Below are 14772 nucleotides of genomic sequence, written 5' to 3'. Positions count from 1 at the left end.
CTGATGAAGGGGGACCTGGGTCACTGTGTGAGAGCGTTAAGGATGGGGCATGGCTCACCTCTGTAGATCCCTCAAGACAGTTTAACCAGGGCCCTGGTCTCATTCCCAAAGGGCACCTTCTTGGGAGGCAGTGTGCCAATGGCCCAGACGCAAATTCTAGGTCAGCCATTTACCAGCCATGTAATCTTGGGCAAGTAACTTAACCTTGAGTCTCCGTTTCCTCACCTGTAAAATGGGGATCACGACAGAATGGGCGTTACGAGACTACGGGAAGGCTGTATGAATTACAACATGTCAGATGTGTGCTACGGGGCCTGACGCGCCTCCGGGGTCACAGTATGGGTCGCTGGCATGCCTGGTGGTGGCGGGGACGGTGGGGTCTCCCCAGGTGCTCGTTACATCACTACCACTGCTATAGGTGACGGTGTGCAGGCAGAAAAAGGCAGTTTCTGAGGACAATGTGGCACTGAAATCTGGACACTGGGGTCCTACTCCCAGCCGCTCCAGCCACGTGTGACCTCGGATCAGCCACTGTCCCTCCCTAGGCCACCCTTTGCTCCATCTATAAAATGGGGACTTTGGTTGAATAACTGCAGGGTTCCCCAAACTTGGGTCAAATCCTTACCACCGTCACCATTTTTACAATATGCACGTACTGAGCCTCTTGTGAGTGCCTTTCCATGCTTTGAATCAACTCACGGGTACTTAATTTTTAAACTTCAAAGAGGAAACGAGTGTCTCGTTTTCCATAACAGAAGTCCCCCACGCAAATACGTGACAAGTAATGGAAGACAATTCTTGTCGAACAGAGGCTGCCTTGTAGCACATAGGCTGTGGCTCAGCGCAGTGCACGTGCGGGATAAGCCACACTGAAGAGGCCAGGAGAGGCCAGGGGAGGCCAGGCCAGGCACTGGCTTTACCTCCTTCTCCGTTTCTGAATACTCCTTCAGCCTCTCCACCGCCACGATGTTGGTCTCCATCTCGGACGACATGCGAACCAGCCAGTTCAAGTACGTGGTGACCTGCGGGTGGAAGGGTCACACAGAGCTCCTAGAGTGAGCACCAGTTGCTTTATCTTTGGGAAGTAATTACGAATTATGAAATGTGTTAGGTAAGACAGGTCCAGAAAACGTCCGCCTCACGTACCGCCATCACCCGGATGGCCTACACTGCACCTCGTAAGGAAACACGTTTCAAAATAACCCCCGGGCCACAAAAGTCATCAGAAAGGGCACCCGAAAATATTCTGAAGTACATGGTAAGAGGAAAATACCATGCATCCAAATTTGGGTGCCCCAGCGAAAGCCGTGACGGGAGGGAAAGTCACAGGACGGCCTTCTTCCTGTAGCTGGAGGCACCCTGTCGGCCGTCACCGGCCTGCTTGACTAGTGGGGGAGTCCTGGCCACGTGTCTCACCGCCCCGCCCCAGCACCAGCGGGTCACCGGGATTCTCCAGTGCCGCTCGGCCCCCGTCCGCTCCCCCAGCTCCTGCCCGGATTCAAAGCGAAGGCCCAAGAACCTGAGGACTGACTCCCCCACGAAGAGAATGAGAAAATCCGGCCGAGAGCAGCCCCCTCTTACCTGCAGCGAGTACGACACGGACAGGCCCACCAAGCCGGCGCTGAGACTGTGTCTGGAAATCACGGCGAACAGGGCGGCGAACAGGACGATGCAGTTGCCTACACACTCCAGCCGCACCGCCAGCCACCTGCTCGCAGACACACAGACGGGCGGACAGACACACACCCGGAGTCAGTTTTCAAGATCCGGCGTCTGGTTCAAGCTGGCGGGGGTGGGGGGGTGGGGGGGTGGGCACTTTGCTAACTGCCAGAATTCCCTGCGAGGTCCCGAGAAAGGCCTTGTCACAGGGGAAGGACAGCCAAAGGGACACGGCCTCGCTGCCTCCTCATCAACCTGACAACCCCAGGGATTAAACGGAGTTCTCCAGAAGCCGACTTCCCAGGAAACTGAAGCCTGCCTTGTTAAGAACCAACTTTTTGGGACGCCTGGGTGGCTCAGTCGGTTAAGCGTCTGCCTTCGGCTCAGGTCATGATCCCAGGGTCCTGGGATAGAGTCCCGCATCGGGCTCCCTGCTCCACGGGGAGCCTGCTTCTCCCTCTGCCTCTCTCTCTCTCTGTCTCTCATGAATAAAAAAAAAAAAAAAAAAAATCTTAAAAAAAAAAAAGAAAACCAACTTTTTTCTCACTGGAAGCTTTAAAATATACCCATCTTTAAAATGATGTCCGAGAGAATTTCTAAATACTAAGAAGTCATCAACTGTAAGAGGCACCAAAATAAAATAAGCTTCCCTTGGGAGTGCCTAGCTGGTGATCTTGTGGAGCGAAATCGGGGGAGCATGTGACTCTCGATCTCGGGGTTGTGGGTTCAAGCCCCACCCTGCCTGTAGAGATTACTTAAAATAACCTTCTCTTGGCAGGAAAGGGGGAAGGGAGAGATAAGCGACTATTTTCAATGTTGCTATAATGTTCCCAGAGCCAGATCATTCTCCTTTTAGAAATGTTAAAATGGATTATTTTACCTCTTAAACAGACAGATTATTGGTTAAAAGCTAACTTGTGTAAGATACCACAGCATTAGAAACGTTAACGTTTCAAGGTGTAAAGCATTTTGGGGAGATGAGGGTGTTGATCTTTCTGTCACTACAGCCCTTAAGATTCATGTGACTGATCTTCCTGGGTGTGTAGCTTCTCCCAAAGACAGCCAGATTTGATAAACTGAGAATTCTGCAGGGGCAGGCAGGGTCTCCAACAATTCATGGTCTCCCTGCCTAGTCTGACATTGTGGACTTATCCAGGGTGCTGTCACCCCCTCCCCAGAATTTTCTATCCCACGTCTCAAAACACGTATCAGGACATGAGTGAAGAGGGTACCCTTTTAGGGATCAATCAGACACTTTTCTGAATTTAGTCAACAAGGAGCAAACTTCTGTCCCTTCTTTTCGATTGATGTTACTCATCCGCTCGTGATCTTTCGGGCATGGAAATTTCACGTGGGCCAACCTAAGACTGGGGAATGGCTTCCCAGGCTCATCACACAGTGGTGGGGTGATCACCCCGCGGCCGAGAACCAGGACACAAAAATACTGGCTGACTCTGCCCGTCACGGATGATCTTGTATCACAGGACAACAGCTAATGGATAGTTCCGGCAGTATTTTCTGACCCCAGAACAACCTGGTCCCAGCTTTTACTCAATGCTTGGAGTTGCAGCGCTCTTTTTTTTTTTTTTAAGGTTTTATTTATTTATTTGAGAGAGAGAGAGTGTACAAGCAGGGAGGGCAGGGAGAAGCAGACTCCCCACTGAGCAGGGAGCCTGATGCGGGGCTCAATCCCAGGACCCTAGGATCACGACCTGAGGACGCTTAACAACTGAGTCACCCAGGCGCCCCTCCTGTCTGCTTTCAATGGTCACTGCGTCCTGTCCTCCCGCCAAGTCTAACCACCCTGCGTATGGGGGCCCGAGCCCAGCTTCATACCCTCCTCCTCCAGGAGCGAAGGCGGAGTTCTTAGTCCTCCACCTCCTCCCACGGGGCCTCGAGTGCCCACCTGTTGGCCACGATGCTGGGGTAATAGGCCTTCTGGTTCTCGTCCACCTTCAGGTCACTCTGGCGGATGAAGCGTTCCTGCTCCTCGAAGGCGCGGATGACGCTGACGCCCAGCAAGGTCTCACTGAAGTGGGAGTAGACCGGGGAGCGGCTCACCGACTCGAGGCGCTTCAGCTGCCGGGACGAGGCCACGTAGAACCTCTGCGGGAAGAGATGGGACGGCGGAGTGGGCCCAGCCCCTCCCATGCTGCCGCGTCCCCGGGCGGCGCTGGAGAAAGCCTGGAGCTGCACGGTACCTCCGGGAGGCGGCATGTCGGAGCCCGGCTGCTCTCCACAGGCGCCTGCGTTCATGCATGCACAGGGCTGACAGCAGCTAAGGCTCACACAGAGCCCGCCATCCTAGCAGAATTGTTCTTAATTTTTTTTTCAAAGATTTTATTTATTTGAGAGAGAGAGCACGAGCACTGGGGAGGAGCAGAGGGAGAGGGAGAAGCAGGCTTCCCGCCGAGCAGGGAGTCCGATGCGGGGCTCGATCCCAGGACCCTGGGATCACGACCTGAGCCGAAGGCAGATGCTTAACGACTGAGCCACCCGGGTGCCCCAGTCCTAGCAGAGTTCTAAGTACTTTCACAGACATCAGCTCACTGAACTCTCACCAGAAATCCAGCAGGTGCTCATTCCCACTGATGCTCAGTAAACCAAGGCACAAAGAGGCTCGTTCACCTCTCCCCTAAGGTCACGTGGCTACAAGCGGCCGAGCTGGGGTCTGGACTCAGCCCGGCTGTGAGGTGCTAACCTCTGCCCTCTACAGCCTCCCCGAAGCCACTCCCCTCTAGGGTTTTACGGCCCCAGCGGCGTGGCTTTCTGTACAAGTTTTGAGGACAACCAGGCCTCAGTTCAAACCCCGACTCCACCTGACTCCGTGGGCAGACGCCCATCTGCTCTGCCCCTGCCCTAACCAGGGCAGACGGAACAAAAGCAACTCGCCCACCGGAAGCCTTGAGGAGCCATGAACAGAGGACAGACTGGTCATTTGAGGACACTGAGTTCTTGTGGCCTTAGTCTCCTTGTTAGTACAAACAGACCGAGGTTGCCCACTCCAGAAGTGCTCAGGACCTCACGTAAATGCAGCCGCCCTACGAGCGGCAGAGCCAGACAGAGGAGTAAGTCCCAGAAAGAGAGGGTGGACAGGGACACGGCCTCCCGGCCTCCCCGGGCCGTTTGGGGCAGAGACCTTCCACAGGGAGCAGGAAACCTAAGAGGGGACTCTAATGGGGCTCTGAGGTCAGCAGCTTCCTTCTGGATGGCAGCACACGTGGTAATGTGAACCCACACTTGGGCGGCCTTTGGGGCCCCAGCAACTCTGTAAGCTAGCCCAGGACCACACCAGGCCGGGCAGTCCCAGGACGGTGGCTCTGCCTGTCCCTGAGGACAGGTCAGGTGTCCTCTCACGGCTGTGAACAAACTCTGGAGGCCTCAGCCCTGCGGGATCTGTCCCGTTACCCTCAGCCGTGACGCCTCCTCTCCCTGGCTTTCTTTCGAGACATCCCGGATGGAAATCATTCCCAAGAGTTTTCCCTGCTCAACCTACTCCACTTCACATGTGCTCAGAATTTTATTTACTATAGAAAGCTCAGTATTTGTGTTTAAAAAAAAATTAGCTTCCCTTTTAAACTCCATTCCAGGAGACATAATCCACTCCCTGGACTCACCTTACTCTTTCAGAGACCAAGTGCCCCGTGCACGTGAATGAAAATAACACTTGATACGCGCCTGCCTGAGCCATGCAGTGTGCTGTGAGCTAAGGTACTCGGACCTGTGGCTGGGAGGTTTTCACGGACGCCAAAATATTCCACAAAGCAGAAATGCCTCCTTCCGGCAACAAGGAAGCCCCAACACAATTCCACATCATCTTACCTCTTGCACCCCCTTTATATAAAAATGACTTGCTTTTGAATAAAAACAGTAATGGATATCCATTTAAAAATTGGGGGGGGTGGGGGCGCCTGGGTGGCTCAGTTGGTTAAGCGACTGCCTTCGGCTCAGGTCATGGTCCTGGAGTCCCGGGATCGAGTCCCGCATCGGGCTCCCTGCTCGGCAGAGAGTCTGCTTCTCCCTCTGACCCTCCCCCCTCTCATGTGCTCTCTCTCTCTCTCTCTCATTCTCTCTCGCAAATAAATAAATAAAATCTTTAAAAAAAAAAATTGGGGGGGTGATACAGATGGAAAGATTAAATAAAAATTAAATTACGGGGGTGCAGTCAGTTAAGTATGCAACTCTTGGTTTCGACTCAGGTCATGATCTCGGGGTCATGGAATGGAGCCCTGCTTTGGGCTTTGTGCTCAGGGCAGAGTCTGGTTGGGACTCTCTCTCCCTTTCCCTGTGCCCCTCCCTCCCGGTCTCTCTCTCTCTAAAATAACTAGATAAATCTTTTTTAAAAAAATTACATCCATTACTCTGAGATAAGCACTACTTATTTGAATCTCAGTGTATAACCTTTAGATCTTTTCTGAAGAAAGAGAGAGAACACACGTATATCTAAAACCCACTTTCTAATCAAGATATGACATACATTTCCATTACACTGGAAAATGCACCAAATCTTAACAGCTTGATGAATTTCACATGTATCTACACCTGCACACCCACTACCTGACCAAAATCTAGAACATCTCCAGCATCCCAGAAAATTCTTGCATCCTCTGGGTCAAAACCCCAAGTTGTTTCTAGTTTGGGGCTATCATGAACCAAAATACTAAGAACATTCTAGCACCTTTTTTTTCCCCCTGGATGCATTCTCTCATTTCTTTTGCATATACGCTGAGAGGAGACTGCTGGGTTATAGAATAAGGGTATATTTAGTTAAAAGCCATTGAAGAAAAGCACATTCAGGGCACTTGGGTGGCTCAGTTGGTTAAGTGTCCGACTCTTCGTTTCAGCTCAGGTCATGATTTCAGGGTCATGGGACTGAGCCCCACATCGGGCTCTGTGCTCAGTGGGGAGTCTCCTGGAGATTCTCTCTCTCTCTCTCCTCCTCTGCCCCTCTCTCTCTCTCTCCTCCTCTGCCCCTTGCACACTCTCTGTCTCAAAAAGATAAATAAATCTTTAAAAAAAATTTTTTTAAAAACCCACATTCTCTCATAAGCCCAACCCTTAGAGACACGATGTTTCCCTTCGGCTGCTCCCCTTTCCAGCCCTGCACATGTGCGTTATGCTTGCTCAGTTATATTAACAGTGCGTATACAACAGGATCCTCTGCTGAACTGTCCTTGTTGTTTAAAAATAGTATCAGTGGCATTACGAGAGCATCTCCCTCATCGTCCTGTTAACGGATGACAGACCCCGCCAAGGCATCGCTGCACGTGGGCCCAAGGTCCTGCGGCTGGCAGCTATGGGAGCCACGAACGCAGCACGTGGCCTATTTTGTTCTTGTGAACTGGGTCCCTCAGGGAAATGTACAGCTAGAGTATGAATGTGGGTTGTATTTTTCGCAAATGCAGCAGGACGAGTTTCCAAAAACGCTGGCGCCAATTTAAAGAGAACACAACGAGGGTGCAAGAACCAGACCAGCATGCTCTGGTTCCACCTGCATTTGCGCTCACCGACCACCGGGCCGCAGCGTGGTGGAGTCTGGGGGCTGGCTGACAGGACCAAGGCCTCCGGACCCCGCATGAGCAGCCGCAGTGCAGCCTGATGTAGGGAACACTTGGCGGTTCTCACTCTCACCTTGTGCTGCGGTCATTAGGCTCCCATCTAAACCACTGGTCCCCAATGGCAACTATGCTGCAGCTAAGCTTTTCAGGACAAAAAGGGGCAGCACAGCATTGTGGTCACCAACACAAGCTTTAGGATCAGACAGACGTGAGTTCACACTCCCAGCTCCGCCACCTGGCCCTTGACATGCTCACCTACAGCTGCAAGCACAGTTTATGCTGCAATAACCTAAGGGACCACAAGGACTCGGCTGTCACATGCTCTTTTGCTCTGTTCCCTTTCCTCCTTCTCATTTTCTGAACTACAGATTGATGGCTGGAGCTCCAGCAGCCATCTTGGGCCATGAGATCAACTTAAGAATGAAGGCTTATGCAAAGACAGGAGAACAACAACAACAAAAAAAGCAGTGATAGTTAACAGTCTGGGATATTAACAGACTTGTGGAACTGCCATACCAGCCCCAAATGGCCCACCTCTATATTTCTACCATGAAAGAGAAAGACAGATGTCTATCCTGTTTAAGGTGCTGTTATTCACATCTCCACTTTCTGCATGGGGCTTAGGACCTAAAGAATTTCATAAAACTCTCTCAATTTTAACAATATTATTATTGCTATAAGTTATCATTGTTATTATAAATCATTATAGCTTTCCCCTTCCCTTTGATAGGTATTTAAAACTGACAAAAACAAATTCAACCCTCTTCCAGCAAATCCCCAACAGCTCCATGCTGGGGAAATGTTAAGATGAAGTGAGCCCTTAGCTCACATGGAAGTAGTGTACACAGCAGGCCCCCTCCTGCACCCTGACACCCCACTTCTCACCTGGACGAAGAAGTAGATGAGGCCAAGCGGCGGGATGATGATGGCGGCAATGGGAGTGGCCAGCAGGATGATGATGCAGGCGCCCATGACATTGAACAGGGAGCCCATGAACATCTTGATGACCTGCGGGATCATCGAGTCCACCGTGTCCAGCTCCTTAGAGAAGCGGTTCACCAGGTTCCCGCTGGGGGTCCGCTCGAAGAAGCTCATGGGTGACCGGAGGACGTTCTGTAGCAGGTCCAGGTGCAGGCGGCGGGAAGCCAAGATCCCCCCGATGGACACCGCCATGGAGTAGCCGAACACGGAGATACCTACAAACACTCTCATGGTCAACACCATGATGGGACACGGGCCAAGCTGGGGGTGGAGAGAAGCAGCCATGCGGATGCAACAGGCCTGGACTCTCAGCTTCTAAGAATGACGACGAGGACAAGCAGGAGGAGGGGGACAGTAGTGGCTACTATTTACTGAGGACTCACTATTTATTAGACACTATGTAGGAGCTTGACACGAATCTACTTCCCACACTGACTCTGTATCATTCCTCTTAGCACCCATTTTATAGAGAAGGACACTCAAGGTCAGACAGGTGAACTCCTTTGCCCTCAACAGAATCAGCCAATCAGAAGCAAAGCTGCGGTTTCTGATCCAGGCAGCCTGCTCCGAGGTCATGCTCTTAATCCATGTACCGCACTCCTCTAGACCAGTGCCACGCGACAGAACTTTCTGTGATGACGCCCATGTTCTGTATCTATGCAGTCCCGTGTGGTAGCCTCTAGGCACGTGGGGCTACTGAGCACCTAAAAGGTGGCTAGTGGCTACCAGAGTGGACAGCTCAGCTCCTAGAACAGATGCTGCTGCCGTGTGAGCCCAGGTAAACATCGCACCCTCCCTGTGCCCCACCTTCCCTCAGTGATCATGAGGAGGCCAGCCCTTTGCCCTGGGGGGGGGGGGGTGGCGGTGTTAGGGATTAAGAAATCGAAAAAAATCCCTGTCTGCTCTTCTGGTTTTCTTTCAAAGCTCTCTCCTGGAGATCATGAGACATCTGCGACTCCTCCACGCAGCCCAGAGCAGGGCACCCGTTCTTCGCAGACAGATTTCATAGGGAGGGGCGGGCTTCCTCAAGGAAGCAGGGCTAAAACGACGGACTCTGAAGCCAACAGTGGCAAATCCTGTGTCACCTCCCAGCTGTGGGCCCTTCCCACAAGTCACTCAGCCTCTCTGCACCCCAGTTTATCTGTGAGATGGGGACAATGACACTTAGCTTGCAGCACTGCCGGATGTAAAAGGCCATGTGCTTAGCGTATAGAAAGTAGTCAAAAATATACAGAGGTTTATTGTCTATACTTACACATCGCAGACACAGAACGTACATATATATGTAGAGACGCTCACTGTTTTCATGAGCACCTGAACACACAGCTCATGCACTGTGCAGCCCAGTGACTAAGAGCACGGGCTCCTGGGCCAGAATGCCTCATCCGATGACGGCTCTGCCATGTACTTGCTGTGTGGCTTTGGGCAACTTACTTAACTTCTCTGGGCCTGAGAGTCTCTATTTCTAAAATGGGGAAAACAGTAGCTGCCACCTCTTGGCCCTGTGCTGCAAAAACACACAGAAGGGTTTAGAAGCTACCCAGGCACCAAGGAAGGGCTCAGCGGACATCGGCTCTTACTATTAATGCTCTTGTGTTTGGGGACCTTCATGGGCCCACAGGAAGGGTAAACAGGGTTTCTCAACCTCCTCACTGCTGACATTTGAGGCTAGATCATTCTCTGTTGTGGGGGCTGTGCTGTGCGCTGCAGGGCATCCGGCAACATCCCTGGCCTCTGCATGCCCCTAACACTACCCCCTCTCTAAAGCTGTGATGGCTCGAGGTACCTCCAGACGTGGCGAAATGTCCCCCGGGGGACAGCAGAGTCTGCACCGAGAACCACCAGCATAAACCAATTCCCATCCTCAGACAGCAGGTAGGAGTCCACAAATGAGACTTTACAGGAGCCCCATCACCTTCACTGAGCAACAAGGGGCAAGGGCCCTTGCTCACCAATGCTCCGGGAGGGGTGGGGGTGTGTGTGCTGCCATCCCTCAACTTTGCTCATCTGTAAAATGGGCATGTTAAGAGCTTCTCTCCATCTCCTAGGGCCCCATTAAACAAAGCATTCAAGAAATATTCACTCTACAAGTATCTGAGTGTCTACTAAGGGATAGGTACCATTCATGTGAGTTTGGCTTAGTTTGGGGGTCCACAAAGCCCTGACAAATGGGGGGACTCGACTCCATAATAACACATGGAAGAAGCAGTTTCAAGTGCCCAGATCAGATGGGCAGGGGAGGGTGGGAAGGGGTGGGCCCCCACCTTGCGAAATGCCCAGGGCTCCATAGACGCTCAGCCGGACTTTAGTGTGTTCCTGGGTCCCGTTGACGATGGGGTCATCAGTCCAGAGGCTGAGCCAGTAGTTAGAGGCCAGAGCAGCAATGTGGTTACACAGGAAAAGGAAGATGCTCAGAAAGGAGATGAAAAGTCCGATCGCCTTCATGTAGTCCCAGTACACGGACAGCTTGACCTGCAGACCAGGGGAGAGAAGGCCCTTTGCAGGCTGCCCCCCCCCCCCACCAGCCGAGGCCAGGCACTCCAGCAGCAGCTGGGCCATCCTGTCCCCCACCACCTATGCTCATACTCATGGCACATTCCCCTTAGTTATTTGACCGACAAAGTCAGCGGGAAAGAAAGTCAAGGTCTGTGCCCTCATGGAGCTTCCAGTCAAGTGGCAAGACAGGCTTTCAGTGCCCAGGTCAATGTGTAATTATAGAGAAGGGCTGGAGCAGTGCAGAATTCCACGAGAGTATGAAAGTGGGCAGCCTGACCTACCGGAGAGGTTTTCCCTGAGGAAGGGACAACAAAGAGTTAATTAACCAGGTGAATTGGAAAAAAGGCACTCAGGGCAGAGGGAGCAGCATGTGCAAGGGCCCTGGGGTAGGAGGGAATGCATCATGTGGCAGGAAATGAAAGGAGGCAAAGGTGGTTGGAACAAGATTGAGCTGGAGAAGCAGTAGTGGTCGGACCACACAGGGGCTGGAAGAGCCTGTTTAGGATTCTGAGCTTTAGTCCAGGACCGTTAGGAAGCCATCAAAGAGCAAACGGGATGGAGTGACACGTTGCCAAGCACCCCAGTGTTGCCTCCCCCCATTTCCTCTGAACAGCGAACACCAATTCTGCATCATTTCCACTGGCTTCCCATTGGCTGGCGCCCGCTTAACCTGCTCCCCAGCTCCACAGGGCGACAGGACTTCTTCCGCCCCCATATTCCCTGCGGAGCCCCATGAGGGCTAAATGATGATGTATAGTCATCCAAAGGGTGGCCTGATCTCAACACCAGGGGCCAAGGCCATTTGCTTCGGGCCAGCCCTATGCCCCACCTGCATGGCTTGGCTTCAGCCAACGCCAGGTATCCTTCCTTGTGTGTGCGCTCGCTGGCATTTCAAGCTTCTCACGCTGAATTTTGGGTCATAAAAACCATTTGTCTGAATTACAGCCTGGTTGAAAGGTAACAGGTGAAAGGCCAGAGGTCTCCTATATAACTGAGTGTTTCTTTCTGACTTTTCTCTGTATTTCAAACTAAAATAGTGGGGGGCAGGGGAGTGTCCCAGAATTACGATGTTTACTGTCACCATTTGGCTTTGTCGCAAAGCCAAGCAGCCCGCTGATCTGCAGATCCTGGAATTATACTGCAGGGCTCGGGGGCTCCTCATAAGCAGCAAACATGGTGGGTGTGGGATTCCGAAATTTTTGTGTGTGCTGCAGCCAGCGCCACTCCTGGTCCAACTCTGGCAAGTTACAAGCCCCCCAGTCTGCGTTCCTGCTACTGAAAAGGCAGGTAACACTGGGACCCATCTCCTCTGGGCGGTGTGGGATTACACGAGGACTAACCGGGCCTGACATTGCTTCTCTGGTCCTTGATCTGCGGTCCTAACTCTGGCTCTGCCGAGGACCAGCGAGAGCAAGGAGGGAGGATGCACTAAGGCACTTCGCCCCTGGCCACAGCTGTGAGGGGAAGAGGAGAGAAGCAGCCTGGAGCAGAGGGTTCCGGGAGGTTCTGGATGCATCCAGCTAGATCCAAGAGAACAGCGTCCCGACCTCTCGTTCCTGCACCACCTCTCACGGGTGGCTTGTTCGTGTGTGTACTTATTCTTCTTTTAAAAATTCCGTTCCCTATTTTTTTAAAAACATACCACATGTATTTTTAAAAATAAACTTTGAATCATTACCATAAACGGAAAATTACTGACACGTGCCCAAAATAGAGGATTGTAAAACACATACAACCAATCAAGACCTTGAAACCGATTCTCCCTATGACAGAGAGAGGCTGGAGATTTGTGAGAGCTACGGACTTGAACGCTGTGTCCCTCCAAGTTCGCCCATTGAAATCCTCACCTCCAGTGCAATGGTACGCAGAGGAGGGGCCTTTGGGAAGCGATCAGATCGTGAGGATGGATCCCTCACGACGGGATTAGTGCCCTTAACAAAGGGGCTCCGGAGAGATCCCTCACCCCCTCCCGACAGGGAGGACACAGGGACCAGACGACGGTGTCGGAGCCTCCCTCTGGGCAAGCCCTCACTAGACGCCACACGGGGGGCTGGCACCGTGATCTCGGACTTGCCAGCCTCCAGGAAGTGTGGGCAATAATAGCAGCTTGCTTCTGAGTCACCCGGCCCATGGCCTTCTGTTAGAGCAGCCCCAACGGCCTGAGACACGCATGACAGATAAACATGCACCGGGCTCAGACTTTTTGTCGCGATGGAATCATTAGGACTAAAAGAGAAATGGAAAGAAATGAATCCCACCACACACACATACACACACACACGCACACACACGGTCACACGAGGGGAAGTGACAGAGGTGTTATCTTGTAGACCTCATCTGATCTACAACTTCCCATGCAGTGGGAAGGTGTGATTTAAAGCACCCACAGCCAACAAAAGCCCCCAGCCGCGCAGAGGAGGTGGCGCTCAGTACAGCCGAGGCTCCAAACACCAGCCCTGGAGTCTGACGGCCCGGGTTCCAAGCCTAACTCTGCCGCCCCCTGGCGGCGACCTCGGGCAAGTCACCTAGGCTCTGCCACCCGTTTCCGGCGCTGGAAAACAGCACTGGTAGAGGCCCGTGGAAGGACTCGGTTTAACATCAACGAAGTGTTCTGCACAGGACCCGGCCCGCAGCGACGCGCAGTGATGCCGGCCACGGCCCTCACTGGGGCAGCCGGTCCTCACCTGCCCTGTTTGCGCCTTGTCCGCCTCCACCAGCTTCCACGCGTCCTCATTCTTGGCCCCAGCTTTCTGCAGCTCGGCCGTGCTGGTGCGGTGGCGGCTAACGTCCCCGCCGTAGGAGGAGGAGTTGCTGAGCTGTCTGGGGAAACCAAGGCACACGGTGTCAACCAAACAGAAGCCTGACCACAACTATGCGCCAAACTAGCTCAATCTTCCGATTTTATAGTTGTGACACGCGAGGGGATCCGTGACACACGGCCCCACGGAGGAACCATTCCTTCATGCAGGAGTGATTCAGAAAGCACCTCTTGCGCCTGCCAGTGGTGGTCATCAGCTTTTTTTTTTTTTTTTTAAGATTTTATTTATTTGACAGGGAGAGACACAGCAAGAGAGGGAACACAAACAGAGGGAGTGGGAGAGGGAGAAGCAGGCTTCCCGCCGAGCAGGGAGCCCGATGTGGGGCTCGATCCCAGGACCCCAGGACCGTGATCTGAGCTGAAGGCAGACGCTTAACGACTGAGCACCCAGGCGCCCCAGTGGTCATCAGCTTTATGAGGACCATGACACATTATCGCAGATCATGTGGCCCCAAGCTCTCTTTGGAGACTTCTTCGACGTAGTCCCTTCCCCTGGGGACTTGTAACCTGGAGAATGACACAGGTGGATGGGTGTGTGTGCGTGTGTGTGTGTGCACACAGTGTGGACCTATGTGCAGGAATACCCTCTCTGAGCCATGGCTCAGCTCAGACTCACAAGGGCAAAGGGACGGGGTGTGACTTCCACCCTGCTTGCTGACGCTCCCTAGCGCCTTCGTGGTTTGCATGCATCGAGGAAGCAAGCATGCAGGCTGGAGGCCCAGGATGCTGGCAACGGAGGGCTCCAGTTAGAAACTGAGGACGGTAATACAGCCCCAGAGGAGCAGAATCCTGCCAACAGCCATGTGAACTTCGAAGTGGATCCTTCCCCACCCCAGTCTTCAGATGAGAGCCCAGCCTGATGGACACCTGTTGCGGCTTGTGTGAGATCCGGAGCAGAGAAGCCAGCTAAGCCGTGCCCAGACTTTGCAAGCCACAAACTTTGAGGTCATCTGTTGCATGGCGACAGATACGCCCAGTGTTCCCTATGCTTCTGCTCAGTCCACGTATGGTTCTCCCCGGCAAGCCTCCCACCGTCACCTACCCCTAGGTCCCAGGACCACCTGCAGGTGCTGCCTCGTCTCGGCTGTCCCAGCAAATTCTCAGAGGGCAGCAACCATGACTGACCACACTGGCCTGCCTGAACCCCTGCACACCCTGGGCGAGGCCCTATTCTAAGTGATTTACACACATACACCTAGCTCACCACCTCGACAGGTGCACCAACAGAGCAGGTAATATTTCTACCTGTCCCATACGATA

At 52.9% G+C, this 14772-nt stretch overlaps 1 protein-coding gene across 4 annotated transcripts in view; it reads right to left on the bottom strand.

The window, feature by feature from the left end:
• The window catches only part of ABCC1 (ATP binding cassette subfamily C member 1), a 143628-nt gene that overhangs the window by 18969 nt on the left and 109887 nt on the right, over positions 1 to 14772 (bottom strand). For 3 of the 4 annotated variants that reach the window (XR_004682326.1, XM_035022348.1, XM_035022349.1), the window contains 6 exons: positions 13379 to 13514; positions 10463 to 10670; positions 8103 to 8413; positions 3566 to 3765; positions 1582 to 1708; positions 921 to 1022 (listed from right to left, as the gene is read on the bottom strand). Coding sequence is in view for 2 of the 4 variants with exons in the window: in XM_035022348.1 (XP_034878239.1) it covers positions 921 to 1022; positions 1582 to 1708; positions 3566 to 3765; positions 8103 to 8413; positions 10463 to 10670; positions 13379 to 13514 (1084 nt within the window). In the remaining 2 variants the exon portion in view is untranslated. Of the gene's footprint in view, positions 1 to 58; positions 226 to 920; positions 1023 to 1581; positions 1709 to 3565; positions 3766 to 8102; positions 8414 to 10462; positions 10671 to 13378; positions 13515 to 14772 lie in introns of all 4 variants that reach the window. The other variant, XR_004682327.1, reaches the window with a different exon arrangement.

This window comes from Mirounga leonina, unplaced genomic scaffold (assembly GCF_011800145.1).
Source record: "Mirounga leonina isolate KUSES-001 unplaced genomic scaffold, KU_Mleo_1.0 Mir_175, whole genome shotgun sequence".
NCBI classification, from domain to species: domain Eukaryota; kingdom Metazoa; phylum Chordata; class Mammalia; order Carnivora; family Phocidae; genus Mirounga; species Mirounga leonina.
The sequence above is the reverse complement of the archived record's forward strand: the minus strand, read 5'-3'. Positions and strand labels throughout refer to the sequence as shown.